Source organism: Mastigoproctus giganteus, chromosome 5, assembly GCF_048544385.1.
Source record: "Mastigoproctus giganteus isolate SK-2022 chromosome 5, ASM4854438v1, whole genome shotgun sequence".
In the NCBI taxonomy this organism is placed as follows: Eukaryota; Metazoa; Arthropoda; class Arachnida; order Uropygi; family Thelyphonidae; genus Mastigoproctus; species Mastigoproctus giganteus.
In genome coordinates this window covers 109,887,506-109,909,670 of record NC_143579.1, presented here as the reverse complement: position 1 = coordinate 109,909,670, position 22,165 = coordinate 109,887,506, and the positions used below count along the sequence as shown (strand labels likewise).

Sequence of the window (22,165 nt, the reverse complement as noted above, 5' to 3'; positions counted from 1 at the left end):
ATTACCCCACCACAGAGATAACCTTCAAATGTGCACACACTAAAGCACTTTATATTAGATGTCAGAGTCAGATGGAATCTTGGATCTTCTTCATCTTCCATTACTCAGACTGTCACCTAAGCTTGTCTGGGACAAAGTCTGGAAAATGAAGGGCAGATATACAGTGCACACTGTATCAATCCTAGAACATAATAGTTGTACCATAGCAGACCCAACTGCAATTGCTAACACTAGGGGAGATATTTGCAAGAGTGTCTGCCAAACCATCCTACCCCCTCCTGAGTTTCTAGCCTTCAAACAAAAAGTGGAAAAGCAGGTTTTGAAATTGTCGTCAAGTAACTGTGAGGCATATAATCAGTCTCTCACAGAATGGGAAGTGAAAGCAGCACTATCTCTATCCCAGGTGAGTGCCATTGGGCCAGATAACATCCATTATAAGATGATTAAACATCTTTCATCTAAATCTATGGATCTTCTGCTCTGTCTGCACAACAGAACATATCTTGAAGATCAGTTTCCAGCCTCCTGGCATACGGGAATAGTTGTTGCCTTCCCCAAGCCAGGAGAGGATCTGGAAAATTACATCCCCATTGCTCTGACAAGCTGCTTGTGCAAGATCTTGGAAAGATGGTTAATGCCCACCTCGTGTGGTATCTAGAAACAAATGGCCTTTTTTCCAAGGTACAATGTGGCTTCTGAAGGAATAGATCAACGCTTCATCATTTAATAAGAATGGAAACATCTAGTCACGATTCTTTCCTTAAAAGCAAGGTGATAATTTTTTTTTGACATGGAAAAAGTGTATGACATAGTTTGGAGATTTGGAATCCTGAAAGATATCTGCAATCTTGGTCTTAGGGGTCGTCTAGCCCTTTTTATTAAAAATTGCTTACTGACTCGCTAATTCCAAGTTTGTGTGGGGTCCATTCTCTCTCTCTCGATCTTTTTGCCAAGAGAAGGAAATCCCCAAGGTCAGTTTTAAGTTTTGCACTTTTTGTTATAAAAGTTAATTCTACTATTACTGAACAACTTCCTTCAAATGTATAAAGTGCCCTCTTCGTTGATAACTTTACCATCTTTTCACAGTCTTGCAACATGAGGGTTATCAAAAGACAATTGCAGCATGCCATTGACCGTGTCAACTCTTGGGTAGTCAGTAGCGGTTTCAGGTTCTAAACTCAGAAGACCATCTGCATACACTTTTGTCACAAATGGAACCTTCACCCTGAACGAGAAATCAACCTTGGACAAAACATCATTCGAGTAGCATCAAAGACAAAATTCTTAGGGCTGATTTATGATAATAAGTTGACTTTTTTACCTCTTATCCATCAACTGCAGACAAAGTGCACTGAACCTGTTACATGCAGTCTCATCCAATACTTGGAGAGCAGACCGCTGCACTTTACTGTAACTCTGCTGTGCACTTGCCATTTTAAATTAGATTATGGGTCCCTTGTACACATCTTCTAGAAACAGCATACTTCGATGGCTAGACCCATTTCACCATCAAGCCATCCTCATTGCTACTGGAGTATTCCAAACATCCCCTGTCCAGACTTCATACGTTGAAGCAACTGAATTGCCACTATCTCTCTGACAAAGGCATTGTCCCTAAAATATGCTTTTAAACTGAAATCCCTGCCAGACAATCCTATCTGGACATCTGTTTTCAAACCATGATGGGAAAATCTGCATAACACCTGCCAGACTGCCAACAGTCCCTTTAGTATTCACGTCCAAGATCTGCTCAGAAAACTTCATATCATGGTAGACAATGTTGCCCAGTCACCAAGGCAACACTTTCCATCATGCAATTTTTCCCTTAACATTGGGGGAAAGGCAAGCACCTCACCATCTGTCAACCTACAACGCTGTGCTGCCCATTGATCCACTTACTCTGATTTCCTGCCTGACTTTACTGATGACTCGGAATCAGAGTCATCTGTGGGATCCGTTGCTGTATTCCCAGGTAGCACGGTTTCTCAGAAAATTCCACAGGAGTGCAGTATACACAGCAGAGTTGTACGCTATAGAGCTAGCTTTGGATCACATTAAAACTAATAATTATCATAGGTGTATGGTTCACACTGATTCTTTAAGCGCATTACAAGCTTTATTCGTAATCAGATATAAAAATTTGTTTACCCTTTGTGAATCTATATCTGCTTCTGATTGATCCCATATTGGGATCAATGTAAATTATCTGGCAGATGCTGCAGCCAAATCTGGAGCACTATGACCATAACTGCTGATGCACCTAATAAATCTCTAAACCAACCAGATCTTTTAAACTTACCATCTTACCCAACCAGCTGCAGCCAAATCAGCACAATATCACAGTCTGCTAGTCCCCTATACAGACCATAGGCAAGTGATAAGAAATGTATTACACACCCAGTGGCAACAATTATGGCATGTGCAGTCCACTAACAAGTTGCTTCAAAATAAGCCTGTAATCCAAAGATGGCAGTCTAGTCTGTGCAGGAACTGTAAAGAAGTTGTTCTAGCTTGCTTCTGCATAGTATATAGTCGTTTTATTCACTCATTTCTGCTGAGGGCTGATGACCCTCCCATGTGTGAGAGTACTGTGACCCCATTTTAACCATTAGACATTTTATTATTATTATTATTATTATTATTAGCCATATGGTACAAGGAAGCCTGAGGCTTATGCTGCACCAGCCAAAAAAAAAAAATTCCCAAGTTACCCCCCCTGTGTGTGTGTGTGTGTGTGTGTGTGTGTGTGTGTGTGTGTGTGTGTGTGTGTGTGTGTGTGTGTGTGTGTGTGTGTGTGTGTGTTTGAGAGAGAGAGAGAGAGAGAGAGAGAGAGAGAAGTAGAAAGGCATCACCAAGAAAGAGAAGAATGATGATATCCAGCTCAGGACCCTGGGTTTGCCAAGCCCATACTCAACAGATGTGAGCCCCCGGGGTTAATCTAAACCTTGGTTTTCCGATAAATGTGCTAAGGCTGTTCAAGAGAAGAATGCTGCATGTCGTAATTGGCTTGTTTCCAATTTTTCAGTTTCATTTTCTGCCTACACCAAAGCTCGCAACAATTGTAAAGCTGTTATTAATCAGTCCAAACTAGATTTTCAGCAGGTAAGAGTAGAAAACTTGCTTCTTGCCCTAATGGTAGCCGAGCATTCTGGTCTCTTACCAAAGATATTGGCCGCAACTTTTGCCCATCTTTGCTCCCACCTCTGTCAGAACCCGATGGTTCTGTTTAGCCAAGGATAAACCTGACCTGCTAGCATCCCATTTTTCTTCCAACTCATGTATTAATGATCTTGGTAAAACACCTCCCACCATTCACAACATGCTCCATTCAATACCTCCTGTGGTCTTCCATCAAAAGGATGTCAGAAGGATTTTGACGAATCTCAATGTTTCGTCCACATTTCCCCACTTGTTCTCAAATCTATGCTCCTGAACTTACTCCTGTTCTTTGCCGCCTTTTTTCACTTTCTTATTCCAAAGGTGTTTTTCCTTCTGCTTTTCAATGCGCCATTAAAAATCAAATCAAATCAAAATCCTTCTGCTTTTTGGAAATTTGCTGATATCCAGCTAGTTCCTAAAAAGAGTTACAAGTCCCTCCCATCCAGTTATCATCCCATTGCAATTACTTCTACTCTTTCTAAAGTAATGGAGAAATCAATTAAGAGCGAACTCTTAAACTACCTAGAAACCTTCCATCTGTTCAACGATCGCCAGTATGGATTTCATCAGTCGATCCACTGGTGATATTCTGGCTTATGTTACTCATTTATGCACAAATTCAATGTAAAAATTTGGTGAAACACAAGCAATTACTCTTGACATCTCAAAGGCTTTTGATCGTGTTTGGCATAAAGGTCTTCTAAACAAGCTTCCATCTTATGGTTTTCCACCTGTTTTTTGTAATTGGTTATCCAGTTTTCTCTCTGATCGCTTACTGATGGTGATGGTAGATGGTTCTCTGTCTTCTAACTTCTCCACTAATGCTGGTATCCCCCAGGGTTCAGTTCTTTCCCCCACTCTTTTCCTCTTGTATATTAATGACCTTCTTCCATTGACTGTAAATCCTATCCATAGCTTTGCCGATGATAGCACATTGCATTCCACTTTCCTTTTTGAAAAACCTTGCCCTGCTCAATCAGCTTCAACTTCTCGAATACCCGCTATCTTGAATACAAAAGAAATTCCTTAAATGCCGATCTCCAGGTAATTCTCCAGTGTGGCAAAGACAACTTGGTCGATTTCAATCCTTCTCAAACTCAGTCTTGTCTTATATCTCGCAAAAAGAATTCTTTTGCTCCTATGCTTATCTTTGGTTACACTCCGATTTCTAGGCAAAATGATATATTTCTTTTGCGGATTACCCTGACTTCCCATCTCTCTCTTGGCACAAGCACATTACAAATATTGCTTCTTCTGCATCTAAAAAACTTGGTTTTCTCTTTCGCTCTCAGTGTTACTTTTCTTCCAAACAGCTGTTCACTCTGTACAAATCGCAAATCCGCCTTAACATGGAATATTGTTCCCACATCTGGGGCTGTGCCCCAAAACCTCTCCAGATTCCATTCAAAAGAGGGCAGTTTGGTTAATTAATGACTCCTCTCTAATAGTCTCTCTCTCTCTTTTTCAAAATAGTCCAAACACGTGCTGTCACTAGCCAACATCCATTTACTATCCAACTTCAAACTCACAGAACCAACTTTTCATCTCCTCGTTTATTCATTCAACTGCCGTTTTCCGGAACAAACTTCCTTCATACGTAGTAGTGGCATTGTGATGCAATAAAGCAAGTGTATGAGCTTATGCAGCATCAGCCAAAAAAAAAAAATCACGCCATTCCCTCCAAATGCCTGTCCAGTTCCTCCTTAAATTTATTTAACCTATCAACTTCCACGACAGATGGAAGTTTGTTCCAGCAATTAACCACCCGCTGGCTAAAGGCAAACTTCTGCACATCTGTTCTACATCTGTCTTTTCTTAATTTGAATTTATGCCTCCTTAGGTTCGTAATCTGAACAAGTGGAAGGATCCCATCAGAATTCAGCGTGCTCAACCCATTCAAGGCTTTATACACCTCAATCAGATCACAGCGCAGGTGCCTAGTCTCCAGCCACTTCAATTTGCAGAACTTAAGCTTCTCTTGGTAAGAGGATCTCTCCATTCCCCTCACCAATCTTGTTGCTCTTCACTGTATACGCTCAAGCAAATCTACATCCTTCCTAAAATGAGGCCTCCAGACCTGTACGCAGTACTCAAGGCGTGGCCTGACCATTGCCTTATACAGAGGGACAATCACCTCCTTTTCCTGCTAGCAAAATTCCTATATATCAGTGACAAAACCCCATGACCTGCCCTGGCAGCCTGTCTGCATTGCTCAGAAAACTTCATATCTGATTGGACAATTACTTCCAGGTCTTTCATTTTCTACCACCTTAAGTTTACTACCACACAGTTGGTACATTTCTCTGGAGTTACTTCTACCCATATGCAGTAGTTTGCATTTGTCAAGGTTAAACTTCAGTTGCCACTTCTTAGCCCATCTGCCCAAATTTTCTAGATCCTGTTGCAGTAGCACACTGCCATTACTATCATTATCAACCCTACCAACCTTTGTATCATCTGCAAACTTCGACACTAAGCCTGATACACCTTCATCAATATCATTGATAAATATACAAAAGAACAGTGGAACCAACACCGAACCCTGTGGTACTCCACTATTAACATTAGTCCACGAAGAGCAGCACCCATTGATTACCACCCTCCTTCTCCCACTCAACCATCCTTTTATCCATTGTAGCAACTTACCCTTAATACCATTCTGCTTCAATTTGTACAATAGTCTTCCATTCGCAACAGTGTCAAAAGCTTTCCTGAAATCCAAATATATGATATCAAAATTATTTTTTGCATCCAGTTCCTTTGTAACCACATCATAATATCCTATCAAATTTGTCAGACAAGACTTTCCCTTAACAAACCCATGCTGTCTTTCCTGAAAATTACAGTCTACAGAAGTTCGTCTAGTGTCAACAAATATCTTCTTTTGTCTTCTCAACCTCCAACCTAAGCAGTACTAAGTACTATAGGTTCTAATACCTCTAGTTTTTCGGGTTTTCATAAAAAAAAAAAATGGTATTTTTCATTGTTGAAAAGGTCATATTTCTCTACAACGAAGTTTTTCAAGCAAATGATCGATTTTGTTATATAGAGGTCCAACTGTATGTTCAAAAACTGAGATATTTGCTTAAAAAGTTCTCATCAGTTTTCAGTGGCAGACAAAAAAAAACTGCATCACTTGTGAATTTTACAAATAATGTGTTTTGCACTGCATTGTGGGTTGCAGAAATGTGTCAATTGCACTTGTTAGATAGGATATATATCTCTGTGAATGAAATCCAATAAAAAGACTCCACCTGATATACCTAATTGCCATAAATATCTTCTCAAAGGGTAAAATGCATAATGATTGGAAATATGAGAAATCATGCAAATAGCAATCATGAAAACCAAACATACATTTTATTGCTTTTATGTATACAAACTGAAATGACAAGTTAACATTATAGTATTATGTAATGTAAATCAGCAAAATAAGTCCTCAATATTTTGTTATTCCTGCTCGAGCTGCAATTACAGCCTTGCAGTGGTCTGACATAGAGTTAATCAACTTCTGGATATACGGTTGCCCAATTTCTTGGTACCACACCCTTACAATGATCTCCTGCAGCTGAATCTTACTTGTTAGCTTCTTCTGATCAATTTTAGACAACATTATGTACCAGCAATTTTCAATAGGGTTCAAATCTGGACTCTTACCAGGCCAGTCCAACACTGTAATGCCAGCATTTCTGAGGTATGACTGCACCTTAAGGAAGAAAAACAAGGGAAAACATTGGTGTAAATATGTTTTAAGCCTTGTGAGACAAGAATACAAACTCATCATTAAATCTACAATAAAACTTACCAATTTTGCTGTGTGGCAAGGTGCTGAGTTCTGTTGAAAAATGTAGTTTTGGATATCTGTGAGGTGATCCCTAATAACGGGTTTCAGGCACTCCTCCAAGATTGCAGTGTAGGTTTCTGCATTCACTGTTCCACTAATAAACTTAATTAGCCCCATCCCTTTGCTTGTTATGCATCCCCAGGCCATCTGACCGGCAGTGTTATTCAGTCAGGATGGTATGCCTTCGATTTTCGTCTTCTGACATATAGCTTTCCATCTGAGCCATGCAGGTTAAATTTCAATTCATCAGAAAAGATGGTGTCCCATTGCTCTTTTGTCCATAAATTTTAGCCCAAGCAAGTCACTTCTTCCTCATTTGTTGGGTCAACAAAGGCTTCTTCTTCGACCGATAGTCATGCAGACCACATTCCGTCTTTGGGTAGTTCATGCACTTGTTTCAACACCAGAGGCCATCTCAAAGTCCAGTTTTAGATCAGGACCACTAGCATGGTGATTATGAAGGCATAGCCATTTCAAATATTGATACGGAAGGCATAGTCACTCCCTTACTGCCTGATCCAGGTCCTCTTCACATCACCGGTTTCACGCTTTATTTTCAGCACCTGGGATACTGTTGACTGGTGGCAGCCTATTTTATCAGTGATAGCACACGTAGAAAGCCCTTCCTGGGACAGAGCAACAGCTACTTTTTTTTTCTTAATGTCAACTGAACGTATGGAGCCATGCTTACGCTTCTGCAAAACAGGATACTAATGAGCATGTATACCCTTCCAACACCGTATTTATAAAAACGGCTGGTGCAATACCTTGAAATTGCTGTCTGATGTAATAGAAGCGTTATCTGACGCAATATCTTATATGTTTCACTACAAATGTTACTTTTTTTTAAGGTGATGCAGTTTTTTTGTCTGCCACTGTAGGTTAATGACCGAAAACCAAGACCTGTCATTAAAGCTTCATTTTCTATATTCCCATTTACACTTTTTTCCTGAAAACTAAGGAATGTCTCCGATGAACACTGAAAGTTTTCACCAAGATATTTCTCAAGTGGAAAAAAGATACCAGAGAAAATGGTGTCCAAATATGTTGGCAGACAACTGTTGAAATCTCGTACAGGAGACACCAATGGACAATTATAAAAGGAAAAAAATTACAAAATAAGTATTTTGTTATAAGATAAACATTTTTGTAAATAGAATACGGTTAATAGACCGATTGTTCAGTATTTAGTATTGTATGTAACATTTTCTTAAAATATGTGAAAGCTTTTTTGCTAGAAACTTTTTGACATTAACCCCTTCTTCCTTAAAATTGCAATATGGGTACCGTATTTGAATTTAGCAATGTGAAATTACAAGAATCTCCCTGAATTTTAACAGCGTGGGGAAAAAGAATTTTTTGTCAACCAGTCTAATTTATATGCATCCCATGCACTTTTCTCCTCTACCACGTCTCAATAGTTCATCTGATATCCATTTAGGTTTGGTATGAAAAGCCTAGTGGCTTCCGCGATATCTTACCTGAATGCTTTCCATTCAGAATATGCTGTAGGTAACATCATCAGTTGGTCCGGTTGCATAGAATTTAAAAACTGTCTGTGTGAGACCACTGTAGTCGGCCTTAAGAAAGCAAAAGCCTTTCCCTTGACTGTAGGTATGTCATGAATTAAATTCCACATTAGTACACTGTGATCGTTGCCGCTCAGTGGGTCTCTTACCTGTAGATTATTATTGCATGAAGAATCATTGCTGATAACTAGATCAAGAGTATTGCTTTCTCTTGTTGCCTCTCTAGCATGCTGTTGTAGAAAACATTCATTGAATAAAACTACAAAAGTCTTGCTAGAGTGTGAGCGACCAACCTACAAATTGCAATCAATATCTGGAAAGTTAGAATTTCCCACTATAAGATATTCCGATTTACTGGTCCAATTTATTTCTTTGTATAGTAGTTTGGTATACTCTTCACAATCATTAGGCCTATAACACACTCCTACTCTCAATTTTGTGTTTCTGGTGCTTATATCACACCAAACCAGCTCATCATTGCACTTGTCACCCGTATCGAGTGGATGCACTGCCATAGATTTAATATGCTTCATAACTAAGAGCATAACCTCTCCATTCCTCCTGTTCTATCTCTACTTCCTGCATCCATTATACTCCCCATATTCAAATTCAGCATCACTTATATCTGAGTGGCATCATGTCTCCACTATCTCTACAATGATGACTATGATGATCCCTACATTTGATGACTTAATCAGTTCATCAAATTTATTTACAATGCTTGTAACATTAGTATACATGCACATGTTCTTACCCTTAGTTATCCTAACACAGCTGATATATTCACTTGTTCCCTGATGACCAACAGCAGGGCCTGAAATCCCCGACACCTTGCTTTTCAGGATTCTGCGTTTTCCAATAGAAGCAGTGCAAGAATCACCTTCACCTCTGCCTATGGCTCTGGTTAATCTATTAGTCTGTGTTACTTCCTCACCCCCAAGCTAGCAGTTTTCCGACCCACTTATCACTACCTCAATATCATCAGCAAATATTACGTTCTTAGCGTTTTTTCACCAACCTTTCATGGAGTAAAATAAAATTAAAATAAAATAAAAACATCGGTTTGCACACCGATGTCTTACATCGGTGTGCAAACACACAAACTTATACCGCGATGCTTTCTAACAAAGCTACCTTTTGAGGATGAGCGATTATTTAACGTCGCCAGATGGTATCATAAGAAGATCTTAAATATATGGATTGGAAAATTACATAGGGACTTACATAATATTAGGAAAGAAAAAAGACAGTGCTTTGAAGGAATAAGGGATATATTGACACCGATGCACCTATCAGGTGTGATTAGTGTAGTGACAGCTAAAGTAAAGCATATTTCTGATAGCTATAGACGGAGACAAATAGGGAAGTTTGACAGGCTTAAAGAACAAAGTAAGGTGAGAGGCAATAATGATAATATTACTAAGGATTTTGTAATTAATATGAGTAATAAACAACTAACTAAAGAGCAGTTGGAGGTCCTAAATCTAGGACCAAAATTTGCCATGGTACCGCCCAGAATACCCGTTGCAGAAATTGCAATGGGTGTGGAAAGGGCCATAAATAAACTTCCCGTAGATATAGCTAATGAAGCTCTAGTGAAAATAGCAGCCATCCTTAGTCAAGCTAAGAGTGCTCCTTCCAATCTTAATGTGAAGCAAAAACTAGCACTAAGAAACCTTAAACAAGATGATAGTATTATAATTTTACCCGCGGATAAAGGCAAAGCAACGGTGGTTCTTAATAAAGAAGTATATAAGAATAAAGCGTTGAGCTTATTAGAAGATCAGACAACCTATAAGGTTATCCAGAAGAGTCCACTTCTTAGTTTGGAGCGACAAGTGAACGGAATGTTGCAGAGTTGGCTTAAATCTAATAAGATTTCTAAAGAACAATATTGGACACTACATGCTACAGGTAGCCAAATGCCAAGGTTTTATGGCTTACCCAAAATCCACAAAGTAGACGTGCCACTTAGACCTATAGTCTCATTTATAGGTAGTCCGACGTATGCACTTTCGGGTTTCCTAGCCAAACTATTGTCTCCACTAGTAGGACTCTCTGAATATAGTATCAAGGATAGTAAAGAATTTGTGCACTTTATTAGGAGCCAGCGTATAGAAGAGGATGAAATTATGATATCATTTGATGTAAAATCGTTATTCACTTGTATTCCTATTGACCATGGAGTGTGGTGTGCAAACATAGTTTTACAGAGGGATACTACCCTAAATACTAGGACGCAACTTAATCCAGAAGATATTAGGAAGGGTATAGAATTGTGCCTCTCAAGTAACACTATGGTTTTTGATAACATTATATATAAGCAGGTTAATGGTACAGCTATGGGCTCCCCCATTAGCGCAATTATAGCAAATCTAGCTATGGAGGAGCTCGAGACCAGAATATTTAATGCTAGTGTTCTCCCTATGCGCCCCTGGAAAAGGTATGTGGATGATACGTTTACATTTGTTCGGAAGGGGAGTGAAGATCATGTGTTGAATATCTTAAATGGCTTCTCCCAATTCATACAATTTACATCGGAAGTTGAAGATGGAGGAGTTCTGCCGTTCCTGGATGTGTTGGTCTGTAGGGAAGACCAGCAGTTAAAGACAAAAGTCTTTAGAAAAACGATGTGTAAAGGGCAATATACGCATTATAATTCAGCCCTGACCAGCCATCATAGGAACAGTGTCATAAGAATGCTAATTAATAGAGCGAAATCACATTGCAGTAACTCCGATGATAGGAAAGCAGAGTATGAACGTGTCACGGCGGATCTTACTAAATGTGGTTACCCCCAGAGGATTATAGATAAATTTATTAATGAAAATCAGAGGAGAGATGAATCTTTTATACCAGTATCTACTGCATACATTCCCTATTATCTGGGCTTGACGGATTATATAACTAGAGTATTAAGAAAATATCAGACACGCTGTGTGCAGCTTCCGGGACGAAGACTGCGCACAGTTGTGTCTCAAGTTAAGGACCCCATTCAAAAAGAGGATGCTAGTGGGGTCGTATATAATATTAGATGCCCGGATTGTGGGGAATGTTATGTAGGGGAGACAAAACGTCGTCTCAAAGATCGTCTGGGGGAACACAAAAAAGCAATAAGAAATGCGGAATATGACAAGTCCGCCGTGGCCGAACATTTTTGGGAGAAGCAGCACCAGATCTCCCCAGACGATGCCACTATCACCGATCGGGCGCATAGGTTCTGGGACCGTAAGTGGCTCGAGAGTTTGCGGATCAGCTCTACAACCAACATTAATAGGGATAGGGGTGTACGGATTCACCCCCTTTTAGAGACTATTATCCTAAAAAAGGATGAACGGTTCCGTACGACTTCCGTTCGAGCCACTTCCGGTTCCACACTGCAAGAGAGCGGAACATGTGAGAATGGAAACATGTGATGCCTACCATTACCCTGCTGATATTTAAAGGTGTACTGAATAATAGAGAGTACTGCTGAAGAAGAAGGCTGGAGCCTTTGAAAGCTACGGGATTTTATCGCTTTTAACTTAGTATATTTTAATGCATTTTAATCTTGTGTTTTAATACTTTTAATATTGTAATACGTATATTAATTTTGTAAATACAGGTTATTGTAAATATAGTTATCAAGATTTGTTTTGTTTTTATTTTATTTTAATTTTATTTTACTCCATGAAAGGTTGGTGAAAAAACGCTAAAAACGTAATATGAATATACCCAACCTCAGAGGCCTATTTGAGGAATCATCAGCAAATATTCTACACTGAAAAAAAATTCTACCCCACAAGCCCTGAGCATTCTCTTTATGGTTGAACCGATTCACAAGACTCTCAACAGATACTCCCTCCTGTCATGTCTCAGAATTGTGGACAATTTCAAATTCAATCCTAACTCAACGATTTTTTCAACATTGCCCTGTTCTTTTTAAGTAAATCTCCAGATCTCCTACTCTTAATATCGTTAGTGCCAACATATACAACAATATCTTTTGTGCCCTTAAAAGATATCTGCTCTACAATGTCATCTACTTTTGCCCCTGGCAAACATAGCCTAGTCCTGTTTCATCTATGTTTCTTGTGCAATGTATTTCCCATTTCCCTGACAATTATGAATAATTTTAAGAAAGTTAAGTATAAGTATTGATTGATAAATACAAAATAGGTTTATAATTCAGACAATAACTGTCATCTTTTAAGAAAGCCAGAGCATGAGAAATTCTGAAAGAACTGAAAGAAAGTAGGAGAAGAAATAAAGACAGATTCCTGACCGGGAGTAACAGGACCAGTGACAAGTCATTAACTATGAACGAAATTCATTGGGTAAAATCCTCTACAGAATGCCAAGACAAAGTTCAGGGTTGGAAAGATGGAAATAAGCAAGTTACTCTTTAACAAAATAAAATTTTACTTGCAATGGTTTGTGTCTACAAGAACTTCATGTGTTCATAGTGTGATTGGTAACACACTATGAATTGATCATGGTGCTGCAGAGCAGAAGACCTTGCACACTTAGCTTTTTTTAATAAACTAATAGATGATAAGTATGGTTTTCCTGTTATTATATAAGGAGTGTTTCTATTAGGCAATTAAATCTTTCAGATTTTTTTATTTTATTTCATACTCTTATATTGTTGTGTGCAAGAAAATTAAGACAGGAAAATTTTATCAAAATTCAATAATGATATATTTATTCATTCTTTCCTATTTTAATAAGCATGTTACTCAATCATTTCACTGACATTTAGCTATGTGCTTGAATTATATTTCAAACATTTAATGTTATTTTTACTCATAAAATGTATATTTCATTTTATTATATTGTCCTCTTTATGTGTGCAGCAAATTTTTTTTTGGACCAATTCCTTCTAAAATTCCCTGTTTTAGGAATTTTGGAAGGAATTGGTCCAAAACATTATGTGCCTCCCACACTCCACAGTTGATTGGAATCACAATAAAGGCCATTAAACTAAAAGCGGAATAGCATTATAAAGTGAGGGGGGTTATAACAGGAGTTTATTGTATAGATAAATATTTCTTTATACATGATTTTTATATACATTCTTATTTTAAATATAATTAGTCACAGTTATGTCCAGTTATGTTGTTATCTGACTATTATAACCTATTCTAGTGTATTTGACAAACTTTTTTAAAAAGTTTCTACTTTAGTTTCAAAAATATGTGTTCAAAAAAAATTCTTTCATTTCAGCATCTACATCTGAACGGGTATTACACGAGAATCACAAATGTGGAATTGGAAACTTGAAACTTCGTTTCTCACATGATGAACATATTTTTGGTGTAGACAACACAACATTCTATGTTTATGTCTTTAACTTCAGTACCCCTTTTGTTCTGCAGATTTCTTTCTCACAACATAGAACATTAGATCTGCTACAATTTTTTATTACATTTTCCAGGTAAGTAAACATTTAAATGAAGTATTGCTAATACCAGGATTTCCCCCTAAAAAAAAAAAAAAAAGTAATGCCCTCTGCCACCTCCCAAGTCAAAATTTATCTTTTAAATAAAAATTGAAACTTATCCAAATAATTAACAGATATAAATATTATTAGTTACTTGTATATTACTTTGCCATGTCCTCCTCTAATAATGACTTGTCCCTTCCTTCCTTTTCTTTGGAATGCTCTCTGGTAAGTTACATATTTCTTGACTTAATTTCCCATCATTCCTTGGCCTTGTGTATGTATAGAGCAGTGCTTGAAGTCAATTTTATATTTGAAAAGGTAATCGATCTTCAATTCCACCAATCTCCAAAGTCCGGTCTCCTTTTGCCCCAGTTACTTCCTCTTGTCTCTCAAGCTTGTCACAGACATCTTCTAGATAGTATTAAAGTAATGTCTTGCTACCTGAGAGTTGAAAACACTGATGGAACTGATATTCAGGTCACTTATGAGTCAAGTGGGCTGAGTTTTCTTAAATTCCAGTCATTTTGTGCCTGGAGTTTGCTGAAATTCAACAGCTCGTCCACCTTCACCTTCGTGTTGTAGGACTGTTGATATTCTGCATATTGACACATTGCATACAGGGTATAACCCTGTATGCAATGTGTGACACCACCAACATACAAACTTTGCACCTAGTATACTGGAAGTGATCAACTGGGTGTGAACCAAGGTAAGTGGGTGTGAAGGCATGGTGCATCACACAGAGGAATGCTGTCCCTCTGTGTGGCAGAGAAAGGCAGTGGGTGCCTGGAGAGAGAGAGACTGAGTGGTCTGAATGAAGGAGGTATTGTCAAGGCCATGATATGTCTAGGAGATGGATATGTTCTTAATCTAACCTTCCCAAAAATTGCTTTATCCATTTCATTATTATATGTGATTTTGGGTCCAATCTCAGCATTGCCCATTTCAAGTTGAAATCTTCTGAACTCCAATTACGTTTTCTCACAGAATCCCATAATCATTGCTTTAACCATTATTCATCTAAGTTGCCCTCATTATTCTCTCTGTAATTTCTTTTGCCTCAAGGAATGGTACTTGTGCTCTGATATTTCTTATTAGAGACTTGGTAATTTGGAATCTCTTCTTTTTGATCTCCTCCCAAAATCGGTTCAACGTCTACATCCTGGCAGTATTTTAGAAATATAAAAACAAAATGCAACAAGAATTCAGTGCACCTTCTTAGAATCACTTCTGGTTGGGAAATTCCAATTACAGTAGTGACCCCCCCCCCCCCAAAGACACTAAATTCATCTCATGGTGTGATCTCGAAGTATGTCCAAAGTGTTTGAAAAAAGAAATCTGTTTCGAACTAAAGTCACAAGGAGTCACTGCTGTAATATGAATATTTGTTCATAGGGATAGGAATCTAGGGCCCTCCCAAGAAACCTCATCCTTTCTTTCAACTCACCATCATCTCCTAACTCCATTACATTTAGGTATATGATTACCCAGTAAGGTCATGCTTACTAAATCCCTTAAGGTACTTTAAAGTGCCAAAAATACAGACACTCACATATGGCATGCCATGATACTTTTGTGTTTGCTTTCATGTTCTGTTGGAACACAAACCGAAATGGCCATTCTATCAAAGGAGTTTTTTACTCCCTTTTCACACTGTTTATTAAGCTTCTTAAGGGGCTTAGAGGGGAACAGGTATCCTGTATGTTATCAGACACTCAGCCTAAAACACTGATGGATCCAATATCTCTCTATTACAGAAGATTTAGGAGAAGTCCGGTTGGCCTGCCTCCCTAAAATCCACTCATGCACACCTTCTCGATGGTAAGCCCTGTTACGTCACTTAGGTGGCAACGAATGTGTAGAGTGGTTCTCTTCAAGACGCCTGGTCAGCGTGAAGAGGAAAAGACCAAACCCTCCAGCAGTGAGAGCACAACAATACAAATGGCCCTCAGTCCCCAGCAGCTTTCACTCTCCCTCTTACGGCAGCGAGAGGATCAGAGTGGAAGCAGAGGGTGCTAAGAATCTCTGGCTACGACCAGGCTGCCATGCACGGAAATTGAACTTGGCCTGTTATAACGTACGATCACTCATCGGTGAAGACAGGATATTAGAGCTGGAAAAGGAATTAGAAAATGTGAATTGGAATATCATCGGTTTGGCTGAAACAAGAAGAAGAAATGAATCACTTATAAGTTTATCAAGTGGAAATCTGCTGTACACCAATGGAAACAGTGAAAGGAGTGAAGGTGGAGTTGGGTTTCTGGTCCATAAAGATTTTAAAAACAACATTTTGGAATTCAAAAGTACATCACCAAGGGTGTCAAGACTAATATTCAAGATTTCTAAGAGGTACAAGCTAAAGATTATAATGATTTATGCACCAACATCAAGCCATGATGATGAAGAGGTTGAAGAAATGTACACTGAAATTGAGAGTCTTCTAGATGAGCAGAAAACCCACTACACTATTATTATGGGGGACTTCAATGCTAAGGTTGGAAAAAGGCAAAGCAGCGCAGAAAGAGGAACTATAGGAAATTTTGGAATTGGTGAAAGAAATAAAAGAGGTGAAAGACTTGTGGAATTTGCAGAATCTCAAGGACTGTCAGTAATGAACACTTTTTTCAAGAAAAGGGTGAACAGAAAGTGGACATGGAAGAGTCCAAATGGATTAACAACTAATGAAATCGACTTCATCCTCACTAACAGAAGATATATTGTGAATGATGTCACCATCCTGAATAAGGTAAATGTTGGAAGTGATCACAGAATGGTAAGATGTACACTTGATATAGATGTAGGAAAGGAAAGGAAAAAACTGACTCGAGTAAATAATACAAAGGTCTTTGAGATAACAGTAAAGGAGAAAAAGCAGTATGTACTGGAACTTAAGAACAAGTTTGAGCTTCTGCAGACTGCTCAGGACCAAGATATCGACGAGGAATATTACAACTTTCTGAAAGTGATAAAGCCCAAAAAACCTATAGGGAAAAAGAAATCCAAAGATTTCCAGCAAAGAAATCCAAAAATTAGTCAAGAAACACTTGTCATGATGAACCGAAGATGACAAATGAAGAGCAAGAAAAACACTGACAGGGAGAAAATTGAGTATACTGAGTTATGCAAAGCCATTAGACACAGAGAGGACATAAGAAGATTTAACACAAGAAAAGTAGAACAAGCATTAAGGGAAAACAAAGGATTTAAATCAGCAGCCATGAGCAGTAATACAGAAAGACAAATGATACTGAAACGGAAGAGCAAGAAAAACACTGACAGGGAGAAAATTGAGTATACTGAGTTATGCAAAGCCATTAGACACAGAGAGGACATAAGAAGATTTAACACAAGAAAAGTAGAACAAGCATTAAGGGAAAACAAAGGATTTAAATCAGCAGCCATGAGCAGTAATACAGAAAGACAAATGATACTGAAACTGAAGAATAGCGATGGTGTACTTATAAACAAACAGCAGAGAAGGCATAATTCAAATAGCAGAAGACTACTATAGAGAATTATACAAGGAGCGAGGGAATGATACCAGCAGTGGGGAACATGGATTGCAAAGTAGCAACACATACGACATACCCGATATTCTTCCTGATGAGGTAGAACATGCATTGAAGAAAATGAAGAATCGGAAAGCCCCGGGGGAAGATGAAGTTACTGTAGAGTTGTTAAAATTGGGAGGAAGAGACATAACACAAAAACTGGCAAGGCTCTTCACAAAGTGCATTAGAAAAGGTGTGATGCCTAAGCAGTGGAATAATGCAATCATAGTTTTGCTGCATAAGAAAGGAGATAAATCAGAAATTGGAAATTATAGACCAATTAGCTTGTTATCCCATATCTACAAGTTGTTCACAAGGGTCATTACTAACAGATTAGAAAGAATACTTGATGAGAATCAACCGAAAGAGCAAGCTGGCTTTAGGACAGGATTCTCAACTATGGATCACCTTCACGTAATATCACAGCTAATGGAGAAAACAAATGAATATAAAACACCATTATGCCTGGCATTTGTGGATTATGAAAAGGCATTTGACTCCATACAGCATAAGGCAATGTTTCAGGCACTGGAAAGACAAGGCCATAGATACTCCATATATTATGATTTTGAAGAAAATATATGAGAGTGCTACATCCTTTATTAGACTAGACAAAGACAGTAGCAAATTTAAAATCGAGAAAGGAGTTCGACAAGGAGACACAATATCTCCGAAGCTGTTTACTGCTACCCTTGAGGAAGCTTTCAGAAGATTAGACTGGTTGCAGAAAGGAGTCAATGTGAACGGAGAGTACCTAAACCATTTACGATTTGCAGATGACATTGTGGTCATAAGCCACGATCCCAAAGAATTAGAGGAAAATCTTAATCAGTTATGCACAGTTAGTAAGGATTTTGACTAAAGATGAATATGGCTAAAACAAAAGTAATGATGAACAAGTATGCCACAGAAAGGGAAATAATGATTGAAGGAGCAGTAATTGAAAAGGTGGAGTCATATACTTATCTGGGACAAGTTATTAGCTGTAATAATGATAAATGGCTGGAAGTCAAGAGAAGAATAAATTTTGGATGGATAGCATTCAGGAATATAGTCACATACTGAAGAGCAATATCCCAGTTTGTCTGAAACGTAAAATAATGAACCAATGTATACTCCCCACCATGACTTATGGAAGTGAAACTTGGGCACTCACCAAAAGAATGGAAGAGAAGCTAAGAACTACACAGCGAAGAATGGAACGAATTATATTGGGAATCAGACTGTTAGGTAAGAAGAGAAACACATGGATTAGGCAGCAAACTCAAGTAAAGGACATTCTTATCAAAACTAAAGAACTAAAATGGTCTTGGGCAGGACACATAGCTTGAAGACATGATGACAGATGGACTAAGAAAATAACAGAATGGTACCCAAGAGGAGCTAGAAGAAAACCTGGAAGACAAAGGCGGAGATGGATAGATGAAATTCATGAGTCTTTGAGTAGTAAATGGATGGCCAGTGCTCAAAACAGAAGGAACTGGAAAGTTGCTGGAGTGGCCTTCATCCTGCAGTGGATTGAAAATGGCTGATGATGATGATGATGATATTAAGCTTCCGAAACTCCATTCAGCTGCCATGCCTATATTGCAGAAGAAAAGCTGGGGGGGGGACAAAACACACACGGAACAGTCACTTATAACACAAGAAGAAATTGATGTCAAATTTAAGGAGATGCATGATGATACAGGCCAGCACTGCTTCTTTATGTAGGATGCACAGTACTAAGTACTATAGGGTCTTATACCTCTCATGTTTGGGGTTTTCATAAAAAAGAGGACAAATTCAGTATTGAGTAAAAGCCTTTGGAAGTCAAGTGATCTTTCTATTAGGCTCCAATAAGGACTAAATTCCAACGTTCGAATTGCCATGGATATCAGCAAGATATCACTGACATCAGGACCCCCTTCTTCAAAAGCACGAGTCAATTTGCATTTGCTTGCAGAAGACAACTAAGGCGAATGATGACCCTTCCGTAATATTGTTGTCATTCATAAGGATAGGTTAGGATAGAATTGGGATGATCCTACTCTATCCTCATGTGCAGCCAGACCCCTTTTTAGCAATTGCTGCTTACCACCAACATGGAGACAGTAGCAATTAATCTTGCAGCCAGGTTTTTATTAATAGTTTGCCCCATCTCTTTGCCACCTGAGACTGATATCCCTAGACAAACCTTGATGATTTTATGTACAGGAACTCCCAGTCTTACGTAAGGGTTGCGTTCCGTGGAATGTACTTAAGTCGTGACATTTCCCCCATACTTGTGCAGCAGTCACAACTGTGCTCGCTGAATTAATTGAATCAAAAAAGAAATGTTCAACGAACATGTAAATAGAATTACTTATTGTATTTATTCAATTTTTTGTCTCGTGTGCAGAAAAAAGTACAAAAGCATGCAATTTAAAAAAATTTCAAAATTATAAAATTACAAAAAAGAGAGAAGACAGGCATAACATCATCAAGTTTTACCTCTCGAGCATCGTTGCCAGAATCGACATCTTCAGCTGATAAGTACACTGCTGCGGAGGTTGAGGACTGTGGAGATTTAGAAGGGGTTGGCCGCTCAACCTTACGAAAAAACATACTAATGGATGACTGACAATGGCTTTTTTCTTTTCATCGGAGATTTCTTTGTAGCAAGCAAGCATATCATTCACCTCTCTGTTAACTTTTAAGAATCGTTCTCTGTCAGGATCCATCTTCTCAAAGGCGCCTCCATAGCCAGGTGGGCAGGAGCAGCAGTGCATAGCACACACTTCTTGATTAGACCGGGGTTCAAGCCCGTGAACACCAAATACGGAGGATGCGGAAAGGTCAGGGAATGACCACCGCATATCCCCAGAGCAATATGGCCTTAGTTGCTAATGCTCCTAAAAACCAGGCAACAACAACCATCTTCTCAAACCTCACCATTGCTATCTCTCTGGGGATGAAGTGTCTTGACTGCTCATTTGGTTCATCTTGAGCTTCGTCAGCATTTTCTCCTTTCACTATTGCTGCCTGCAAGTCAGCAATAGTGAAATAGATAATTTCGTTAGATAATTCCTTCTCTTCTTCCTTTATTAACTCCTCCACGTCTTTGGCATCAACCTCCAACTGAAGCAGCTCTACAACCTTTAAAATCTTATCTGTAACCTCTTCGTATGATTCGTCTTTTTCAAATCCTTCGTATCCTTTTATGTGCCGTGGGAATAATTTCTTTCATGTGCCATTTAAACAACTTTTAGTAATTTCTGCCCAGGCCTTATTAATATTTAAGATGCCGTGATAAATATTGTAAGATTCCCAAAAGTCTTTCGATGTAAAATTTTTCTCATTGTTTACTGCAGACAATGCCTGAGCAAATGTTGTTCATAAATAGTATGCTTTTAAATTTAAAATAACACCCTGATCTATAGGTTGGATGAGTGAAGACGGGTTTGGCAGTAAAATATGACTCACGTTCGAATTGAAATTATCTAGATGTGTTGGATGTCCAGGAACATTACCTAATAGAAGCAAAATCGTTGAAGAAACGTAATTGTCTTTACAATATTTTTCAACCTTGGGAATGAAGCACCATTTAAACCAATCCTCAACGAGGGATATTGTTATCCATTCTCTATGGTTTGATCAGAAATGCACGAGGATTTCCAGAATGGTACACAAGCAGTGGTTTTAATTGTAATCTCCCGCTGCATTAGCCCCAAGCAAGAGCATGGACCTATCTTTGGACGCCTTGAAACCTGGCAATGTATGTTTGATCCGGCATTTTTTTCCGATACAGTCTCTTCAACGTTAAAAATTTGCTGCATTGAATAGCTGCCTTCATCAATAATTTTTTCCAACACTTCACAAAATTTCTCTGCAGCTGCAGAACTGGCACTGGCGACTTCACCACATACTTTATTGTTTTGGAAACCAGAGCGATGCTTGAACCTATTAAACCACTCGTTGGTTTCTACGAGCTTGAGTTGGGGTTAACCGTACTTATCCTTAATATCTTTATAAATACTTGTTGCTTTTGCTTGAATGGTCATTAGACTCAGGGACACTCGCTTCTGAATCTGATTTTTCATCCATATTGTTAACAGCTGTTCCAAAGAGAAGTTTCTGGAAATTTGTTTTTTATATGATTAAAGATTTCAGTGAAGGGGAACACATTTTACCATAATAGCGTAACGTAAAAACCCACAGAATTCCAGTTATCGGTATTATTGCCAATGCAATAAGATCAAGTTTACTACTCGTTTATAATTAGATGCACTAACAGAAAAGCCCAAAAAAAACTGGAAAGTGCAATTGTTTTTATTGTTTTATGGTCGTGACCTCCAGAAACGTGCTTTAGAAAAATATCACAAAGGCCTTCAAAATTGATTCTTATAACAGGAACATATGATAACGATGAAAATGTAGTGCAATTTTCATTATAAAAATGATCTTTTAGAGAGATAAATAGCTTAGTAATATAGCGAAATTTTCAACTTCCAAGGACTTGGAACGAATTACAAAAAAAAAAAAAAAAAAAAACCATGTTGTTATTGGATTCACATTACGATATATTCACGATACATTCATTTATTCCTACAGGATGCAAAATACGTTTTGACGATTTTTTTAAGTTTGCACAGGCCAACAAAAACTTACATAAAGTCAAATTTCCGTAAGTCAAGTA

At 38.3% G+C, this 22,165-nt stretch overlaps 1 protein-coding gene across 1 annotated transcript in view; it reads left to right on the top strand.

Annotated features, from left to right (window-relative positions):
* Positions 1 to 22,165, top strand: part of LOC150085636 (attractin-like protein 1) — a 585,126-nt gene that overhangs the window by 468,710 nt on the left and 94,251 nt on the right. Inside the window, exons 23-25 of the mRNA XM_090374629.1 lie at positions 186 to 630; positions 9,749 to 10,800; positions 13,738 to 13,948. Of these exons, the coding sequence (XP_090230755.1) occupies positions 186 to 630; positions 9,749 to 10,800; positions 13,738 to 13,948 (1,708 nt within the window). The remainder of the gene's footprint in view (positions 1 to 185; positions 631 to 9,748; positions 10,801 to 13,737; positions 13,949 to 22,165) is intronic.